The 20,076-nt window shown below is 35.5% G+C and overlaps 1 protein-coding gene across 1 annotated transcript; it reads left to right on the plus strand.

Moving 5' to 3' along the window:
- Window positions 1-109: 109 nt before the first annotated feature.
- On the plus strand, window positions 110-18,796 carry LOC108039314 (paxillin homolog 1). The gene is made up of 9 exons (XM_017116263.2): window positions 110-260; window positions 325-528; window positions 14,381-14,798; window positions 14,864-15,129; window positions 16,934-16,987; window positions 17,101-17,398; window positions 17,456-17,804; window positions 17,860-17,980; window positions 18,049-18,796. The coding sequence occupies exons 2-9, from the start codon at window positions 364-366 to the stop codon at window positions 18,178-18,180; spliced, it is 1,803 nt and encodes a 600-aa protein (XP_016971752.2). The 5' UTR covers window positions 110-260; window positions 325-363; the 3' UTR covers window positions 18,181-18,796.
- The last annotated feature ends 1,280 nt before the right edge of the window (window positions 18,797-20,076 follow it).

The following is a 20,076-nucleotide window of genomic DNA, read 5'->3' on the forward strand; positions in this document are numbered from 1 at the left end:
TTCGGCGTGTTTTCCGTTCTGTTTCTTATTTGAATGGCACCAGAAACATCGATAGTCAAAATTTAACAGCGATGTTTTCGAAAATCAAAAAAACATCGATGCATCGATGTTTCGATCGATGTTGCTGGACCTCTATTGTCCACCTCTATTGTTCTATTAAATACATAAATTTGAAACAACTTGCAAAAAAGAAAATTCTGAAACAATTACAACTGAACTGCGTATTTCTGTAGTATTAGATTCAACAAGGCAACCAAAAGGTAAGTTTTGGCTTTTTATTTTGTTAAACGGTTAAACTTTTGTAACATATATGTTATATTTTAGAAGACCGCACACCAATTTACAATTTCTGCCCAAATTGCAATGGACTCCTTGGACCATAAACTTAAAGAGTTGTCCTTTTTAAAAGATGAGCCATTAAATAGAGCTGCGTCTGTTTGTGATGAACATGAGTTGGTCGACAAGTTACGGCAAAAGCGACCATCTGTTCCTCCAAAACCACCAAAGAAATACAATGAATTGCCACAGGTACCTTGTATATTTATGAGATTCTTATAAATCGAAGTGAAAATTTGGTTTTCTAAGTACAGTGAATGATTTACCATACACCCAGCAGTTCTATGAAATCCCAGCGATTTATAATCTTAAAATAATTATTTAAAACAAAACTAATTTGTTAACTTCACAAGGGATCGGATGAACTAATTTCGTGAATTGTGATTTTTATTCTTATTCTTTCGTTTGAAGCACTATTAAATTCATAATTTTTAAACCATTGCAGAGGGTATTATAATTTCAGTCAAAAGTTTGCAACGCAGTGAAGGATACATTTTCGAAGTATATATATTATTGATCAGCATCACCAGGAGAGTCGATCTAGCCATGTTCGTCTGTCTGTTTCTACGCAAACAAGACCCTCAGTTTTAAAGCTATCTGCTTGAAACATTCCCAAAAGTTGTCTTTCTATTGCAGGTAGTATATAAGTCGGAACGAGCCGGATCGGGCAACTAAATCATATAGCTCTCATAGGAACAATCGAAAAAACAATTCCAAAAAATTATAACTTTGTTGTTTTTATTTTTTTTTTGTTTTTTCTTTGGAATTTTTTTATATTTAAATATTATGGAAATACGGTTTTAAATTAAAATCGGACAACAATATCATATAGCTGCCATAGGAACGATGGCAAAGTGCAGCGCAAAATCGACATAGCTTCATTGTTTTTAGTAATATAGTTATAGAAATCGAAATGTAGTTGTTTTGTAATAACTGCAAGGGTATATAAACTTCGGCTTGCCGAAGTTTGCTTTCTCCCTTGTTATCATTTAAATGTGTTTACACATAAAAAGTTAGCTGTAATTATAAAAATTAGACAACTTACGAAAATAAAATAGCAGAAATTGGTATTAAAGCATAAATAGCTAAAAGGTCTAATTTAGATAATTATGGTCTAAAATTTAAGGAGCAAATATATTTTTTTATTAATTTGAAAAATATTTATTCTTGGATACACGTTAGATCAAAGTTAAAAAAATTCTTGTTTAAAAATGTTACACTAATAAAAAATAAATATAATATAAAATTATTGTTGTCAAGCTGAGAATAGTATTTTAGTTATTATTTAATTAAAGCACTATGCTCACCTTACGTTAAATTAAGGGGAAATCCTTTATAAAATCACGAAACAAAGCCATATTTAAAGGAGTTTATTCTTGTTAAATATTGAAATTGTTGTCCGATTTTGACAAAACTAAAAGCGTAATTCTGATATAGTAAATAGTTACTATATCTCAAAGGAGTATATTGAAAAATAAAAAAACAAAATACAATTTTTTTTCATCTTATTTCTTTTTATTTTTTGATTTTCCTATGTGTATATAGGATAGGTGGCAGATTTTAATTTAATTAAAACCGTAATTCCATAGTAATTTAACATTACCAAATCCCATAGACCAAAAAAAAACAAAGTTATACTTTTATTAATTTTTTTCCCGATTGTTCCTATGGGAGCTATATGAGATAATCACCCGATCCGGCTCGTTCCGACTTCTATACCTGCAATAGAAAGAGCACTTTTGGGAAGCAGATAGCTTTAAAGCTGAGGGACTATTTTGCGTAGCAACGGACGGACGGACATGGCTAGATCGACTCTCCTGGTGATGTTGATCAATAATATATATACTTTAAAGAGTCGAACATTTCTCTATCACTGTGTTGCAAACTTTTGACTGAAATTATAATACGCTCTGCAAGGGTATAAAAAAATGTGGTTATTGAATTGCCAGAAATGGTCGTCTGCTTTACACTAATTTGATCTGATTTACTGAATATTATTTCATTTGAATAGTCATTTCATTTATATTTTTTTCATAGACTCTTATATTTAACTTTGTAAAGCTTTTACATGACAGGCCATTGATAGCTGAGAGGCCACCGTTTCACTCACAAGGCGAACTGGAATACGGGCAGTTGGAATACAAATTAAAAGATAGAACCATCATCACGTTTATCATAAATTATTTTTAAAGTCGGTCGGGGTTGCTTTTATTACTCCTTTACATTTAGCAAACCTTTTGGCGACCCCGGGTGGACTCCGACACGAATTTTGAATTAATTAAAGAATTCATTTTTGCCGTTCGCCGCCGCCGACCGCATAAGTACATCTGCGGGAACTTTACTGGAAACATCCCCAAATTTCCACCATGCCACAGTGTTTTCGAGAAATGATCGCCAACTTGATCGTCGAGGACTTTGATTATCATTGACAAACACACATTCAATTGAAGTGTGCAAATTCACCCCTACACAGCTTCATCTTCGCGGATTAGGTGAAACCAAATTCATTCTTTGCTTTCGGGATTTTCGTTGCTCTCACTGCTTTTGATACAAGCCCCGGTTGTTGTCACAAATAATAGGCAATCTACCGTCTGATCGGCCATTCAGAGTCAGCGGAGTCGATCTTTTTGACCCCAATAAAGTATCGTTAGGAATCCGCGGCAAAACATCACTCAAAATGTTTGTGGCCATTTCTATCTGCTTCTCGACAAATCCATCCATCTGGAGCTTTTAAAGGATCTCACATCTAATTCATTCCTTCTTTGTCTTAGCAGATTCACCAGTCGCCGTGGGCCTCTCGAAAAACTGTACTACCACAATGTAAGTAATTTCGTGGGTTCGGCAAGAATGCTTCATGAGATCACTGCTAACCTCGAACCAAGCAACGTATCAAACAACGTTTCTGGCGAGAATGGTCTCGCGAATAACTTACAAGCTTGCACTAAAGAGCCAAGTGGACTAAGGAAACTGCCAACATAATAATTGGAGCCGTCGTCGTTATAAAGGATGACAACTTGGCTCCCCACATGTGGCTGCTCGAAATCATCACTGATCTTCCGAACAGATGAAAAGGTGTGAGTTGCAGTGGTGAATACTAAATCTTGAACCTACAAGAGAACAGTTCACTGTCTTGCCCCACTACCATTAGATTGAAAACCTAGAGTTCTTAAACGCGGGCGATGTATAACACATGGATCAATAAGTCCCGAGACTAACAATGAAAACAACATTTTTTTGCAACATTTTTTTTTTGTTCATCACCATAATCACCTTTTAGGGTGATACAATCGTTCCGAAGCTTTTTTTTTTTTTATTATTATTTTTATTCATTAGAATCTGTTCAGTGCCTTCTGAACTTAACCTAGCGTAATTAACGAGAAAGAAATTTTATGGATACATAGTAGCCTTAAATCGTTCCAAAGCTTTTCCAATTTTTCAATACCATGTTTATAAAAAAATATTTTTCGTTTTAAAATAAGTTTCAGTTTCAGCAATGACCTCCTCATTTGAGCCAAATCTTTTTCCCTGGAGCATTTTTTTGAGATCAGCAAAGAGCCAGTAGTCACTGGGGGCTAAATCTGGCGAGTATGGGGGGTGGAGAAGCAGATCAAAGCCCAATTCGTTCAATTTTGCCATTTTTTTCATCGACTTGTGGTGGGGTGCATTGTCTTGGGGAAAAAGCAATCGCGGCACCCACTTGGAAAAAACCTTTTTCATATGATACCTGTGTCATCTCTGCAATCTCACGGAGCTTCACTTTACGATCTTTCATAATTTTTGTCACTTCACTCACATTTTCCGGTGTAACGGCTTCTGGTCCGATCGACTTAAAATTTTAACACGTTTTAACTAAAAGATAGATTTTTAGAAAGACCTTGTTACTGGTTTACTACGAGTGCCATCTCGGAGTTAATCTGGGGACTTATTGATCCATGTGTTATTCATTTGATGTATTTTCCTTATCATAGACTCTTATAATTAACTTTCTAAAGCTGTTGCATACCAGGCCACTGATAGCTGAGAGGCAGTTCAAAGGCTGCTTAAATCGTTTATCAAACTCCCCCACGGCTCGGCACTAACGGCTCACTTTTGAATTAAAATCTTGTTAACCCACTCTGAAAACCCGTTCTGTTAAGCAACACTTATATAAACCCTGAAATTGAATAAGGCAGTTAAAATAAACGTTTGAAGATAGAACCATCTTCATAAATTTATCGACGCCTTTGCCAAGCTCTTTCTTTAACCGTTATTGGGTCCAATAGGAACAACAAGAATCCGGCGATAAAAACTAATGTGTTGTGTGATGTGATAAAAATTAATGCGTTGTTAACTTTGTAGATTTCGCCTTTATGATTATTGTTCCCATTCCTTAAAATTCCGCTAAGGTAAATCCGGGAATCCTTTACCCAATCTTAACATATAATTTGCCTTGATCCTGCTTTTTAAATATTACTTTTTGTAAAGTCAAACAACTTTTCCTTTAATTTAAGGGACTAAAACAAGTATAGACACAAGTAGAAAACAAGTATGAAGTTGAGCAGTAAAAATGTACAAATCGATAAATTTTTAACAAAATAGTTAAATAGTGACAATAACTTTGTTCAGGGAAGTTTGGTAATTTTTTTTATTTATTCTTAATAAATTATTTCTAAAAGATAAATTAATGAGTTAACATATTTAGTTTCACCTAAATATCAGAATATTAGATAAATAATTAATCAAGTTTGTCACTTTATTTGTTCCAGTGCAGTGGTGCAAAGTGTTTGTGCAATTGTAACCTGTCTGCAATTGCAAAACCACTGTTGGCTACGGCACATACACGTGCATGGAAAAAAAAAATTATAAAATTGATCCGTTTCAGGCAGTAATTGCGATAGAAGCGAACAGTTCGCGTTGCCCATAAGTGCAATTAGATTACAAACCAATAAATCGGCAACTGAATCGCATCCAATTGTTTATTGTCCATATAAGCATCATCGTGTCGATGATCGTCGGCTAGTTGCTATAAAACTCAAACAGGCAGAGATAGAATGGGTTTCAAACCTTAAGTGACATTCAAATGCCAAAAATTAAGAATCGGCTTAGAAACGGTAGGTAGACGAAACTGTCATTTTCTGCTAGATATAAATGAAAAAGTACTGATTAAGACAATGCATTTGGACAATAAGTGTGAATATAATACAACTAGCTGTACCCGGCGCAACTTCGTTCGCTTAAAATTAGTTTTGAGTACGGTTGTCAAGACTTTCCCATTTCCACACCACCCCTGAGGTAGAGAAATTGGCGCGTTTTTTTAATGTGGTATCTCCAATTAGACCTATTCCACTGAAACTTTCTAGGTTTAATAATGTTAATTAATATGATTACTTTAAAAACTCTGTGTAAACAACATTTTTAGAAGATCCTTCAGGAGCGAGAATAATAAGGCTACTGGCAGAGCTAACTCTAGAGCATGCGACATAAAATTGTCCATGAGAGAAGCAATCTTCTCTAAGATGTAGTCCAGCCAACTTCAAAGTCTACCCCTGCGATTTATTTATAGTTATTGCAAAGCAAACTTTTAGAGGGAATTGTAGCCTTTTATCTGCAATCGTGTCCCATTGCATAACTTTGGGGGACTTAAATTTCGCAATAACATTACGGGTGCTCCAATCCTAAGAGACAGATTATGCTGAGGAATTCCTGGAGGATTCAAAGAATTTAAAAATTCAGGGTAATGAACAGCATTATCAGCATCAGGAACAGAGTCGACCGATTTATAGGAGACTTCTAAACCATCAAATGAGTTTACCAATAAATTATTAATAGTGGTTGCTCTTTCATTTTTCGTCTCCAGCTAGCAGGCCTGCAATACCACCCATCAACATAGTATTCTCATTAATATCTTGCAGGGTTCTATTTATGGCTTCAAGCCCACCTTTATGTGACATTGTGCACTCATCCCAAACAATTAACTTACAATCTTTAAACACCGCAGCCATATTACATTGCTTTGAAGTAGAGCAATGAGGTGTTTCTAAATTAACTAAATCCAAAGGAAGTTTAAATGTAGAATGTGCAGTTCGACCTCCATTGAGCAGGGTAGCAGCTATACCGGATGATGCTACAGCTAGGGCTATTTTTTTTTAACTTCGAACTTTTGCCAACAATAAGTTTGTCAAGAAGGTTTTACCTGTCCCTCCAGGTGCATCCAAAAAAAATATTTCACCCATCTCAGCCCCAACGCTTTGTAAAATTGTATTGTATACGACTTTTTGCTCGTTCGCTTAATATTAGTTTGGAGTTAGGAAATTGGGTTGTCAGGACTTTCTTATTTCTTATTTGGGCGTTTTTTGAAAACCTTTGTGTAAACAACCTTTGTAGAAGATCCTTCAAGAGAGAGAATCAGAAGGATACTGGCAGAGCTATATAATAAATGAAAGTGATCCAAGTAAAAGTCGTGAGCTTGTATACTTTTTATCAGTTACAATGTTATCAATGCAATTTTAATTTGCGCACAAATATGTATACTTGTTTGTAAATTGGAATTTGTTGTTTTCAAATTTTTTGTTTTGAATGAAACGAAAACCTTTGTACACACAGTAAAAGATTGGCATCCAATACAAAAACAGCAAAGTAACGTATTATTTTCAGATTCCACATTTGATCGATAAACGGGTATAATAAATCATTTTATTTGTATTTAAGCACATTATCTACTTTCGAATAGAAACATACACACACATTGTATGTATGTACATGTATTGTACATATAAGCAAATCAAAACATATCCAAATATACATATGTACATACGTATTTGGTCAAAAGTTCGAATCTTAAGATTAATATTTAACTTGGAAACATTTTGGCTTTGCTTACAGAATTTGTAGTAATTTTCTATTTTCTTCCATGGTGGAAATTAATTAAGGCTCTTACTTCTGCTACAAAATGAAAAAAAAACCTAAGCATTTGATCCACAGGACTGACTATTGATCGAAAATCATATTGATCGGAGCAGCAGTTTAAGTTTTTAAAATCCAAAACAAATTTAACTTAAATTGCCTCTTTCCCTTCCCCTTTCCCTGCAGCACTACCCCTCCCCCTCATCAGTTTTATTGGCTGTTGCTCTCTCGGCCGTCGCTCTCTTGGCATCCGCTCTCTGGGTTTCGCTCTTTCGACAGGCTCCCGCAAAATGCAACGCAATAACTTAGAAAATCTAAATAAATTCGTTAAAAATACTTAAAAAAATGTTAAAAACTTTAAACTTAAGCATTTGGGCCATAGAATAACTATTGAGCGAAAAATCATCTTGATCGGAGCAGCGGTTTAGATTTTTTAAATCGAAAAGTTAATTTTAAATGTTGCCACCAAATTATGGGGGATATCGAAATTTCTTTTAGATTTCTAATTAGGCCTTTTCAAAACCTAAAATTTGGAAAAAACCAAATATCGAAATTCCAACCACTTTAGAAGTTAAGCTTAAATACATAAACTTTTTTTTGCTCAGAATAATGGATGTTGGAGCTGTTTGGGGCCACTGCGGGGACATATCGGATCTTAGTGAACGCCCACGCCCCCAATGGAATACTGTGAAAAAATTTGGCTGCTCTTGCTCTTACGGTTTGGGCTGTGGCCGTATCCCCTTAAAAATCGGTCTTTCATTTTATAATCTTTAGGGATGATAGTTAACACATTAAACTGCGAGTAGAATTTAAGATCAACCAAAATAAATGTACAGGGTGTCTGGTTCCCATACAATATCTCTGCAGTGTAATAAAATTGGCCAGAAATTTGCAACGCAGTGAAGAGACATTTCCGAGCCTATAAAGTATATATATTCTTGATCAGCATGACCGCACGAGTTTATATAGCCATGTCCGTCTGTTTCTATGTCGTTTGCCAGCTCAGTTTAAAAGTTATAGATTTGAAATTTTTGCAATAGTATTTTTGTATGTGTACGCAGAGAGTTCGGACTATATTCTATATACGTTGTTGTTATAGCATTGCATATTAAAATTTCAGTATACTTTTTTTTTTTTTAGCAATTTCAAAAATACGGATTTAGTTTTATAAAAATCGGACGACTGTTTGTTTTAAAGCATCGAAATCTAATATATATATGTTTTCAAGAGATGATATTGCCCAGTTGGCAAACGGGACTTCATTTTGAAGAGCACTCTTTAGTGCCTCGCGCGATCGTTACTTCCGTTACGTCAAGCAAGATGTTAGAGCTGTACTGCCTATTTTCGAAGGCATTTAAGATATGCTGGATAGCTCGATGAGCTTGTTCCGGGGTGGCATGGTGGTTCCTGAAACAAAACAGGTGATTTGGAATGACTGGGTGAACGCTCCTTACTACCATCATTCTACTAAAATATATTCTCTCAAATATTTTAGAGAATGGAAACTTATAGGTCGGTTAAACGCAACTAGGTTCTTCGGCTTACCTGAAATCACAGCACACTTCCATTGTACGGGGAAATAGTTGACCCGAAACATGGAGTTGAACTGCAGGACTAGAGCAGTATATCCTTTTTTGGGAGTTCCTGGGCAACCCTGCTATCGACGCTGTCGCTGGTGTGTAGCTTTCGTGTTTGAAAACAAACATATATTATATTATTATTTTCCGATCGAAATTAAAAAAAAATATATTAAAAATCATTAAGAGTTTATTCTTGATTTAAAATAGTATTACAATTTTAAGAAAATCACTTCCAATAATTTTTGTCTGTACTTCATATTATAATTTAAACCCCGAAGAGAGCTTACGTGCGTGGAGTTCTCAATGTAAAACCCCCCCACCATCAGAATCGACCCTTGGCACATCAGCAACATGCAGTGGTAAAACTTCTGCAATCGCACCAAAAGTAACAGCAAAAATTACAGCAACGGCAGCAAAACCAACAACTTCTACAGCAACGGTTCTTACCGCGGAATCGACGGCGATGTCGTCGACTGCAGCGCCAAATATAACGTCAAATAAAATTATGACAAAACAAAACCAAGTAAATGTTCAACAAGCGGGCCGGCCATACAGACCGGCATGGATCACTACATTCAAATTAAGCTTAAGCTTAGCCCGCAGAACACCGCGGTGGGTAATAAGCCAAAAATAAACCGAATCCAAAGAGACAACGAATTACCCGGGAGATCCAATAACAACAGATTTGCCCTCCAAGCTGACACTCAACCAGAATATTGCAGCGCAATATTCCTCGATGTATCTCAAGCTTTTGATCGAGTCTGGCTCAATGGCCTCATGCATAAGATCAAAACACACTTGCCTACATACACTCATAAACTATTTGAGTCGTATCTGTATAACAGAGTCTTTGCAGTAAGGTGCAAAACAACAACATCTGACGACTACATTATCTAAGTTGGAGTCCTGCCAGGAAGCGCACTTGGGCCTACTCTGTTATATATACAGCGTATATTCCTACAAACGAGCCGCAATCCTAAGTCGCTCGAGGAGCCCAAGCCGAGCAACAACACAACCAGCTAATCACCTCATCGCAGCTAAGAGGTGGCTATCTGATTGGCGTGTTAAAATAAATTAACAACAAGAAAGGAAAGCTAACTTCGGGCGGAGCCGAAATTAAATTATATTGGTTGGCCAAAAATAAAACCAATAAAAAATCCCAACTTCCTAACTTTAAAAACACCAAAGTTATGGCATTTCCAATCGTTAAGTTATATGGCAGCTATATGATATAGTCGCCCGATCCGGCTCGTTCCGACTTATATACTACCTGCAATAGAAAGACAACTTTTGGGAAAATTTTAAGCAGATAGCTTTAAAACTGAGTGACTAGTTTGCGTAGAAACGGACAGACGGACATGGCTTGATCGACTCTCCTGGTGATGCTGATCAAGAATATATATACTTTATAGGGTCGGAAATGTCTCCTTCACTGCGTTGCAAACTTTTGACTGAAATTATAATACCCTCTGCAGGGGTATATAAATGTATTATAATTTTGGTCAAAAGTGTGCAACGCAGTGAAGGAGACATCTCCGACCCTATAAAGTATATATATTCTTGATCAGGATCACCTCCTGAGTTGATATAGCCATGTCCGTCTGTCCGTCTGTCTGTTTCTACGCAAACTAGTCTCTCAGTTTTAAAGCTATCGTATTGAAACTTTGCTCACACCCTTCTTTCCTTTGCACGCAGTATATATGTCGGAACGGCCGGGATCGGCCGACTATATCCTATAGCTGCCATATAACTGATAGATCGGAAATGCCATAACTTTGGTGTTTGTAAAGTTAGGAAGTTGGGATTTTCTGTGGGTGTTATATTTGGCCAATCAATCCGACCTACCAAATTTCATAAGAATCGGCGGACTATATAATATTATTTTCCATTTAGAATCTGTCGTCGATTCATTTTTATACCCTAGCAGAGAGTATTATAATTTTGGTCAAAAGTGTGCAACGCAGTGAAGGAGACATCTCCGACCCTATAAAGTATATATATTCTTGATCAGGATCACCTCCTGAGTTGATATAGCCATGTCCGTCTGTCCGTCTGTCCGTCTGTCCGTCTGTCTGTCCGTCTGTCTGTTTCTACGCAAACTAGTCTCTCAGTTTTAAAGCTATCGAGTTCAAACTTTGCACACACCCTTCTTTCCTTTGCACGCAGTATATATGTCAGAACGGCCGGGATCGGCCGACTATATCCTATAGCTGCCATATAACTGATTGATCGGAAATGCCATAATTTTAGTGTTTGTAAAGTTAGGAAGCTAGGATTTTCTATGGCTTTTATATTTGGCCAATCAGTCAGACCTACCAAATATCATAAGGATCGGCCGACTATATCCTATAGCTGCCATATAACTGATTGATCGGATATGCCATAACTTTGGTGTTTGTAAAGTTAGGAAGCTGGAATTTCCTATGGGTTTTATATTTGGCCAATCAATCCGACCCACCAAATTTCATAAGGATCGGCCGACTATATCCTATAGCTGCCATATAACTGATTGATCGGAAATGCCATAACTTTGGTGTTTGTTAAGTTAGGAAGTTGGGATTTTATATGGCTTTTATTTTTGGCCAATTAATCCGACCTATCAAATTTCATAAGGATCGGCCGACTATATCCTATAGCTGCCATATAACTGAACGATCGGAAATGCCATAACTTTGGTTTTCTTAAAGTTATGAAGTTGGGATATTTTATAAGTATTAAGAATGCATCATATGAATAATTTTGGAGAATATAATATACAGAGTATTCTGCAAGGGTATATCAACTTCGGCTCCGCCCGAAGTTAGCTTTCCTTTCTTGTTTTTGTATTGTAGTTGTTGATTCTTATTAATTATATTATTTTATGCAAATACTTTTTAAAAATAAAATTATTATGATAGTTTTGAAAGGTATGGATTCCTTTTTTAAGTGAATTTAAGTTATGTGATTATTTTGCATAGTCGGACATGCTTTTATATACCCTGCTTTGACGCGAAGCGAAACATGTAAAGACAAATTAGGCAGAGGAAAGAACAATAGGATTAACAGCGCCCTTGTTTTCAACTGAAGTTGTTTTCGCGGTTTTTACGTGCACTTGCATTTGAGAGAACGGAGAAAACAGATCGAAGCAGAGATTTTTTGTGAAATTTTATAACTAAATTTATCAGAAATTTATGTAAGTGTTATTTTATTAATTATTTTGAACTGTACCTACATATACTGTTAATATATTTATTCATTATTTAAGGCGAAGCTTATAATAAATCTGTTGGGCCAGCATAAACTAAGCTGGACTTGGCCGGCGGCAAAACAAAAAACGCAGTAAGTTTTTATTTTTTTAATAATTTTTCTATTTCAGATATACTTGGTCAGGAAGAGCCAGTACATAAAGCACGAAGTCAAAAAAAGGGCACGGAAACCGAAACATCCTCAACACCTCCGGGACAACTGAAAACGTACATATGTAGATTGAATTAAGTTAAATTAATTAGTTATATGTAATGAAATAAATGAAATAATAATGAAATATTGTAATAAAATAAAAAATTAAATTTATATGAAAATTTACTGAATGAATTTTACTGATGAAAAAAAAGCGATGAAAAAGCGATGAAAATGAGATGAAAAAGCGATGAATTACTGATTAAAGAGTGATGAATTACTGATGAAAATGTGATGAATTCATCACTCTTTAATCAGTAATTCATCACTCGTTAATCACTATTTCATCGCATTTTAATCACTCGTTCATCGCATGTTCATCAGTAAACGCTGTTCAAAGAGTGATGAATTACTGATTAAAGAGTGATGAAAAACTGAAAAAAGAGTGATGAATTACTGATTAAAGAGTGATGAATTTTTCACTGATTAACTCCTAGGACATGCCAATGTTAAATTCATCACTAATTTGTATGAAGTTTCATCGCCGATTAATCAGCAGTGATGAATTTTTGGTGATGAAAAAGCGATTAAAAGGTGATGAACGGTACTGCAGGGTTGTTGGTCAGGCTTTCGGCGACCCAGACACCGACTTTGAGTCCAATTTAACATGTGGATGGGCTGGATAAACCCCCATATGCCCAGAGGCTGCTTTCGTAGTTCCTGGTGCCATTTCGGGTATAAGTCCAGTAATAAGGTTCATCATAGACATCATCATCTGGAACATCTTGTCAAATTGAGCTACAAGGGCCGACAGCTTTTCATTGGATCGCAGGAAAATCTGTTCTTGTTGCTTCCATTGATGGTCGCTTTGGAAATTTCACAGTTGTTGATGCTGGGATAGCTGATGTTGATGAAGTAGCTGCTGCTGTTGTTGAGGTTGTTGATGATTTTGTCGGCTGGGATGTGTTACCTCCTGATGGCTGCTGCTTCTTTCGGTGTGGTTCCATTTGCGTGCTTTGTTGTTTTGGATTTCCTACTTCCAAATGTTGCTGCTGGTGGAGTTGACTGACCTAATGGTTCATGAATTGGAGAGATCCGCCGACTATGTTCGAGTAAGAACGCACTGCTGTATTCGATCGTACCATAGCTGGATGTTGGGCTTGTCGAGCGGCTCAGGATCGTAGTATCGTTGGCAAACGTGGACGTTGGTAGTATCTCGTGCGTAGGGATCTCGGCAGTATATAGGACAAATAGGGTAGGCCCAATAAGTCTACTGTGATCCCCAGGGCGTATTTTTGGCATTATAGTTGTTGTTATAGAGTTGTAGAAATCCATGAATTGTCCTTCCAAGATTGTAAAGCGAGGCGGGCAATAGAGGGCAGCAATTAAAAGGTTTCCGTTACTTGATTCATAGATGTGGCCTGCAAGTAGTTTGTTGAATAGCTTTGGTGAAGGTGGTGTTTGATGCGTTCTCAAATTAAGACTCCAGTTTCGACATGCGCTTTTCAATCCGGATAATCTGTGCGGTAAAATGTTTAACCTCTTATTTTAAAGTTGTATTTGCTTTTGAGGTGCGTTTCTACCAGGAGCATAACGTTTATATGATTTTCGTGCAGGAATTATGTTAATTCAAGTTTATGCCTTGAGACACCAATATCGTCCCACATAGACATTTTTAGATTATGCATTAATTATTTAGTCTGTTAGGCTAAGACTTAACAGTATCACCATGTTCTGGTTTTGAACAAGTGCTTGCATAGTCGTTTTCATGAATGACATTAGTTCCATCATGCTTAGTTGCAGGGTTAACATCATAGTTTCCATTTTGCTATTAGGCTGTCCTGGGGCCTGCTGTTTCCTTCTGCTGTTCTTGTACTTTGTCCTTTATTCGTCGACATGTTTCTGGCAATGGCCAGATGGCCAGTAGCCAGCTGGCCCTTTCTATACGCGATCTCTAAGTCATATTGTCGCAGTTCCAGCAATCACGATTCACAAACAATAAAGAATTGACAAATCGATTTGACTATTTATTTTATTTAAGAATATATATACTTTGTTGAGATGGAAATGCAAAGGTATCATACGGTTTTTAAAACTTACCGACTTTTTGACACTCTAGTATTTCTTAAGGAATGAAGGATACAAGCCGAAAGACTCTACCATCTTAAAATATTATTGGCTTAAGACTTATTTATTTATTTCAGGTTCCATCTAGTAAGCAAGTTTTTTGTTCGCGGGAGCCGCTTTATTCTCAACCTCTTATTGGAATGGATAAAATATTAAGCGGCGGGCCCATGCCTTTTAGAAAACACTCCAGCTCTGACTTCGGACATGATGAAATTAAAATTAATTCAAAAACGACACTGGACAACCCGGCAATACTGGAACAGCAACTGGAAGCCCTGGCTTACCACAAACTCCAAATGGAAAAAAAAGGTCTTTTGGGAGTACAAATCCAGCGAACACAATGTGCCAAAGTCTTCAGAGAGCTTCCATCCAACACATTGAGCAAAAGTTTGATATATAGTAATATAAATTCTGCACCTAATACAGAAAACTCGGATCATTTAATGGATGCTGCAGGCATGTCAGCTAATACCTATTCAAATGTTCACGAAGTTGGTATGTGCATTTTTATTTATGTTAAAATAAAATGTTATATTAAATTTATAAAACAAATTATATAGGATCCAAAGCTATGGGGCCTTCCTCGGGTTCGTCTCATAAAATGCTCTCCGTTTGCACAAACTTATTATTAGACAACGATATAGAGGATGATGTGCCGCCTCCTCCAAGCCCTGAGAGCGCTGTGAGCTCTTCATATAGCGAGCTTCGGCGAGCCTCTACCGTCTTTAACAAGCCCATGGATTCTTTACAAAATGTCCAGAAATCAACTACTTCATTACAAATATATGCCAACCAATCTGCTCTGCAACATGGTGCCATAAATAAGGTATACCAAATCTTGAATATATCATCTTGCTTATCTCTTCAAAAACTTGTTATTTTTACATTATGTTAACATACATATAAGAAAACAATATTACGACATATCACGATAAGCTAAAATTGTGTTTTAAACTGCCTTAAAATTTGTTCAAAATTTAACATATAAACAATTTTGTTTACTTTTGAATTCCTTTCAGACTATTATAATTTTGTTCAAAAGTTGGTAAACTAGATTAAGTGTAAATATTATTGATTTAATGCCAAAGTCAATAGTTCAAGTGTTTGGCTTTTAATCAATCGCCTTTTAATATTTTAACGCAATCTTTTTAATGTTTTCATAAATAAATCTCGTCAAAATTATTACACTTTTATTGTTTTGTTGAAAATATTTTAGTTTTAATTAATATAAGTAGTTTTTTAGTATTGTGAGCATACAACAAATTAGTAAGCTGATCATGATAAAAATATTCTACACTTTTTAGTAATTTTTTTAAAAGTAATTTTCCCTTAAATTATCTTTTTTTTTATCATTTGGCAACAATTTCGTTAAATTATATTGAAACTAATTGACCATACTCTATGGTTTTATACCATATTCAGCCCATCCCTTGAGTTCTAGCTACCAAAAATATGGATTGCTTTCCATACGGTAATATTTAGTAAAAGGACTATATTTCGATTTTATACATATATGTTTATAGACAATTAAGTTAGGTCGATTTTTCAAAAACTTTTCGTTCTAGCCTTTGGCAGCTTTATAAAAGAGAATTTTTATGGAATTTGAAAAGTATTTTTTAAATCGTTAAAAACAAATACAACGAAGTAATTTTTATATTTTCGAATATTTGCATATTTTTGTATGCAACTTGATAGTAGTAGAAGTATTATTTATAGTAATTGTCTAGAATAGCAGTCAGTCACTGTCTAGCATAGCAGCCAGGCACCATACCCGCTAATAAAATATCCTGGACAGCTGGTGCTCAAGAATATATATTCTGATTAGAAAAAGATTAGATTCTGAAGTAGAAAATTTGAAGTATACCAAGATACTCAGATGAATCAGGGCGACCACTAAGTGCCGAGGCTAAAAGTCAATCTTTACAGATTATAGCGAAATATATAGAAAATCATCAAAATGTATATAAAGGCTTTCATGGAGAATACTTAAGCTAATGAAAAAAAAGAGAAAATCTAAATCACGTTGTTCACCAACTGACGGGCTGACATGCACTTATCCAGTGGACATTACATAATTTATATAAAATCTATATTTATTTAACAAGTAACGCAGGTTCAATGAGCGGAACAGAGTCAGAAGCTGGTTCAGCCGTTCCTCGATTGTCAGGAATATACATGACCGTACCAAAACATAACTTTTTAGCAGGACGTTTTTTATAAATGTAAATTCTTAAGTAATTAGCCCATCAGAGATCATTTTTTCACGAATATTGGGCGTTAGGACCGTAAACTTGAGTATTAAGCAAGCCATCCACTGCTGAATTTGTATTTAGAACAAGAATTACCTTTGACACAACCAACGACTCCAAACATTATTTTTAGAGAGTTCTCAGAAGCATCGTGTGAGCGGATGACTATTCATATTTTTTCCTATACATTTTGCCACCCACAGTGCTGGTTCATCCCAAACAAGCTCGTCGAATAAATGCGACGGTGGAGCCAAAACAGTTTTTGATAAACGCAAACACCAGGAAATTATTATTTTTTTTATACCTACAATTAAAACTTTTTAGCTTTTCGTTTATTTACTAAATATCTCAACCGTAAATCTTTTTTAATGTTCATTTCAGAACCTACAGACCAAATCTAATCCAAACTATTATTGCTACGGTGGGCTATCACAGGTACTAGATATATATATAATGACTCCTACGAAAAAAACATTTTGAAAACCGTAAAAAATAGTTCAATATTACTGTAAGCAACATTAAAATTTTTTTTTTATGAATTATTACAGAGCTCTTCTACTTATGATTCGATATATGAGCCTATAAACCCTCGTCCTGCCGGAGATATGTTGCCTCGGGAAAGTTGTAATCTGTATGGTTCATACATTAATGATAATAACATCCCAAGTAGTTCATGCGGACTAAATAATGCGAACTCGGTTGAAGGGGACCAGTCGTTATACGCGCATGGTAATGGTAGATCTAAATGTTACATAGAGAAAACTACGTATAAGAATAATGGGGAGGGTAATAATAGTAATAATGTTTCAATAGCTACTGATGCAATGCAAGAATTTGAAAACTATGGTAAGTTCGAGTATACCCAAACATCAAAACAATAAATATATTATTTTTTACTTATAGGAAGGTGTGTCAAATGCAATTCACGTGTACTAGGAGAGAGTAGTGGATGTACAGCAATGGATCAAATATACCATATATCTTGCTTTACATGTACAGACTGCCAAATTAACTTGCAGGGAAAGCCATTTTATGCATTAGACGGCAAACCATATTGTGAATATGATTATTTACAAACACTGGAAAAATGTTCTGTTTGCATGAAACCCATTTTGGAGAGAATTCTCAGAGCCACCGGAAAGCCATACCATCCGCAATGCTTTACTTGTGTTGTATGTGGTAAAAGCTTAGATGGATTATTATTTACAGTTGATGCCACTAATCAAAACTATTGTATTATAGATTTTCATAAGTAAGTCTTTTAATTTATTGTAATGACCTTATGACTAATTTATTGTAATTGAAAGAAAATTTGCTCCCCGATGTTGTGTCTGCAAACAACCTATTATGCCAGATCCAGGACAAGAAGAAACTGTCAGAGTAGTGGCCTTAGATCGTAGTTTTCACCTAGAATGCTATAAGTGCGAGGTAAACTAAACTTTTTTTTCAAACAAAAAGCGAATTAATTTCTAGATTCTAAAATTTTAATATAATAGGACTGTGGGCTCTTGCTGTCATCTGAAGCTGAAGGGCGCGGATGTTATCCCCTAGATGATCACGTTTTGTGTAAGAGCTGCAATGCCCAACGTGTTCAGGCTTTGACAAAACGCATGACATCGGATCATTAATTAGTGTGTGGCAACTTTACAGATTTGCATTTACAAATACAAATATGATTTTTTTTCTATACTTATACACTTACACATAAAGAAAATAGCTACTAGAGTGAAAAATGCGCTTACATTTGTTACTATAAACTATAACCGATCATTAATCACTTATAACACTGGTTTACAAAATTAAATCGATCATTGTCTCCTGAGATAAAAGCTTGATTTTTCGGTGCAGTTGGAAACACTAATTAAGTAAGTGTCACTAATTCATAAATTGTACTTTAAAAAAACGTTTAAAAACCGAAATAAATTGTATCGCTCATACTCAAAGTTGAAACTTAAACAAAGCTAACAAGCAGTCAAACTAAACAAGTTAACCGAAATATGCATACTGCATAGTGCCAGTGACGTCGGTCGAATGCTAAGTCTTTGTTTTTAACGTTCCACTAGTTGCTACCATTTTAGAAGGATAATACAATCTTGTGTTCAAAATTACGATTTACATTACCATTATAACTAAAGTAATTATAATGCAAATATATAGCTTGCAAAAATAACTAGGTACGAAACAATTTGACGAAATAAATTTGTGTTGTCGACAAAAAGTATTACTAATTATATCACAATAAAAACGGAATATATTGAATATTCTAATAACTAAATTGTCATAATAATTGGCATTGATTGAAAATTAATTGTTTATTACGTGTTTTACATAGATATCATTTGGGACATCCATATTCTTAAGAATTCTGCACATTTAACTTGATGTATTAAAAGTTTTATAGATTGACTTACAATTTTCGGTTGTACTGCTTTGTGTTATGCCGTTATCGAGTTATGTATGTCTTTTTATACTTTTGCAGAGGGTATTATAATTTTGGTCAAAAGTGTGCAACGCAGTGAAGGAGACATCTCCGACCCTATAAAGTATATATATTCTTGATCAGCATCGCCTTCTGAGTTGATAAAAGCATGTCCGTCTGTCTGTTTCTACGCAAACTAGTCTCTTAGTTTTAAAGATATCGAATTGAAACTCTGCACTCTTCCTTTGCACGCAGTATATATGTCGGAACGGCCGGGATCGGCCGACTATATCCTATAGCTACCATACAACTGATTGATCGGACATGCCATAACTTTGGTGTTTGTAATTTACAGAATATTCTTCAAGGGTATATCAACTTCGGCTCCGCCCGGTTTAGCGTAAGAAACTAGTGAAGATAAAAGTTGAGTTTTTGTAGATTTTGCTACATTTTTAGATAATGAAAATCTAGTTAGGCAATCGAAAACGTTTTTTTAGTCCTGTTATAACATATACCGCCTAATAGCTGGCTTCTCAAAAGAGTTTTTCGATTTGTAGGCGTTAAAGTGGGTATGGCAACAACAAAAAATTCTTTCGCTGCGTAAGAAAACCTAGTATCATCATGCTAAAACCCAAATCTTTAACTATTGTAGTTTCCAAGATCTTGCCGTTCATAGGGACAGGCAGACGGAAATGGCTTAATCGACTCGGCTATTGATCCTCATCAAGACTGTACGTACACTGTAGGCACCCGCTTTCCCCTTTTTCTGGATCTTTAGAATTCATTTGACAATATACGAAAACAAGGTCCATCCTTGTGTGGCATGTTCAACAAATAGCCTTTTACTCTACGAGTTATTAGTTTAAATAGTGTAGACCTAATTGGTCTATTGCGATTTGCGTCGATCAGGTATGTTGTAGTTGATGCATGTAGCTAGTATAGTCTAGTACTTAAATCGAAAAACGAGTTCGCCTGCGGAAAACTTTAATCTTTCTAGTGTGACAGCATTTTTGGGAAGTTCTTCAGAAATGATTGAGCTATGGTCAAGTGTCAATCAGCTGGGAAAGAGCCCTCAAGGGAGAAAAAACAATACAATTTTAATTTA

Source organism: Drosophila rhopaloa, unplaced genomic scaffold (assembly GCF_018152115.1).
Source record: "Drosophila rhopaloa isolate 14029-0021.01 unplaced genomic scaffold, ASM1815211v1 contig_203, whole genome shotgun sequence".
NCBI classification, from domain to species: Eukaryota; Metazoa; Arthropoda; class Insecta; order Diptera; family Drosophilidae; genus Drosophila; species Drosophila rhopaloa.

Bases quoted from the DNA above. Each gene is read 5' to 3' on its own strand.
- LOC108039314 (XM_017116263.2), top strand. From the start codon at position 364: ATGGACTCCTTGGACCATAAACTTAAAGAGTTGTCCTTTTTAAAAGAT. The intron at 529-14,380 runs GTACCTTGTATA...TATTTATTTCAG, and splicing joins AATACAATGAATTGCCACAG to GTTCCATCTAGTAAGCAAGT. The intron at 17,981-18,048 runs GTAAACTAAACT...TTAATATAATAG, and splicing joins TAGAATGCTATAAGTGCGAG to GACTGTGGGCTCTTGCTGTC.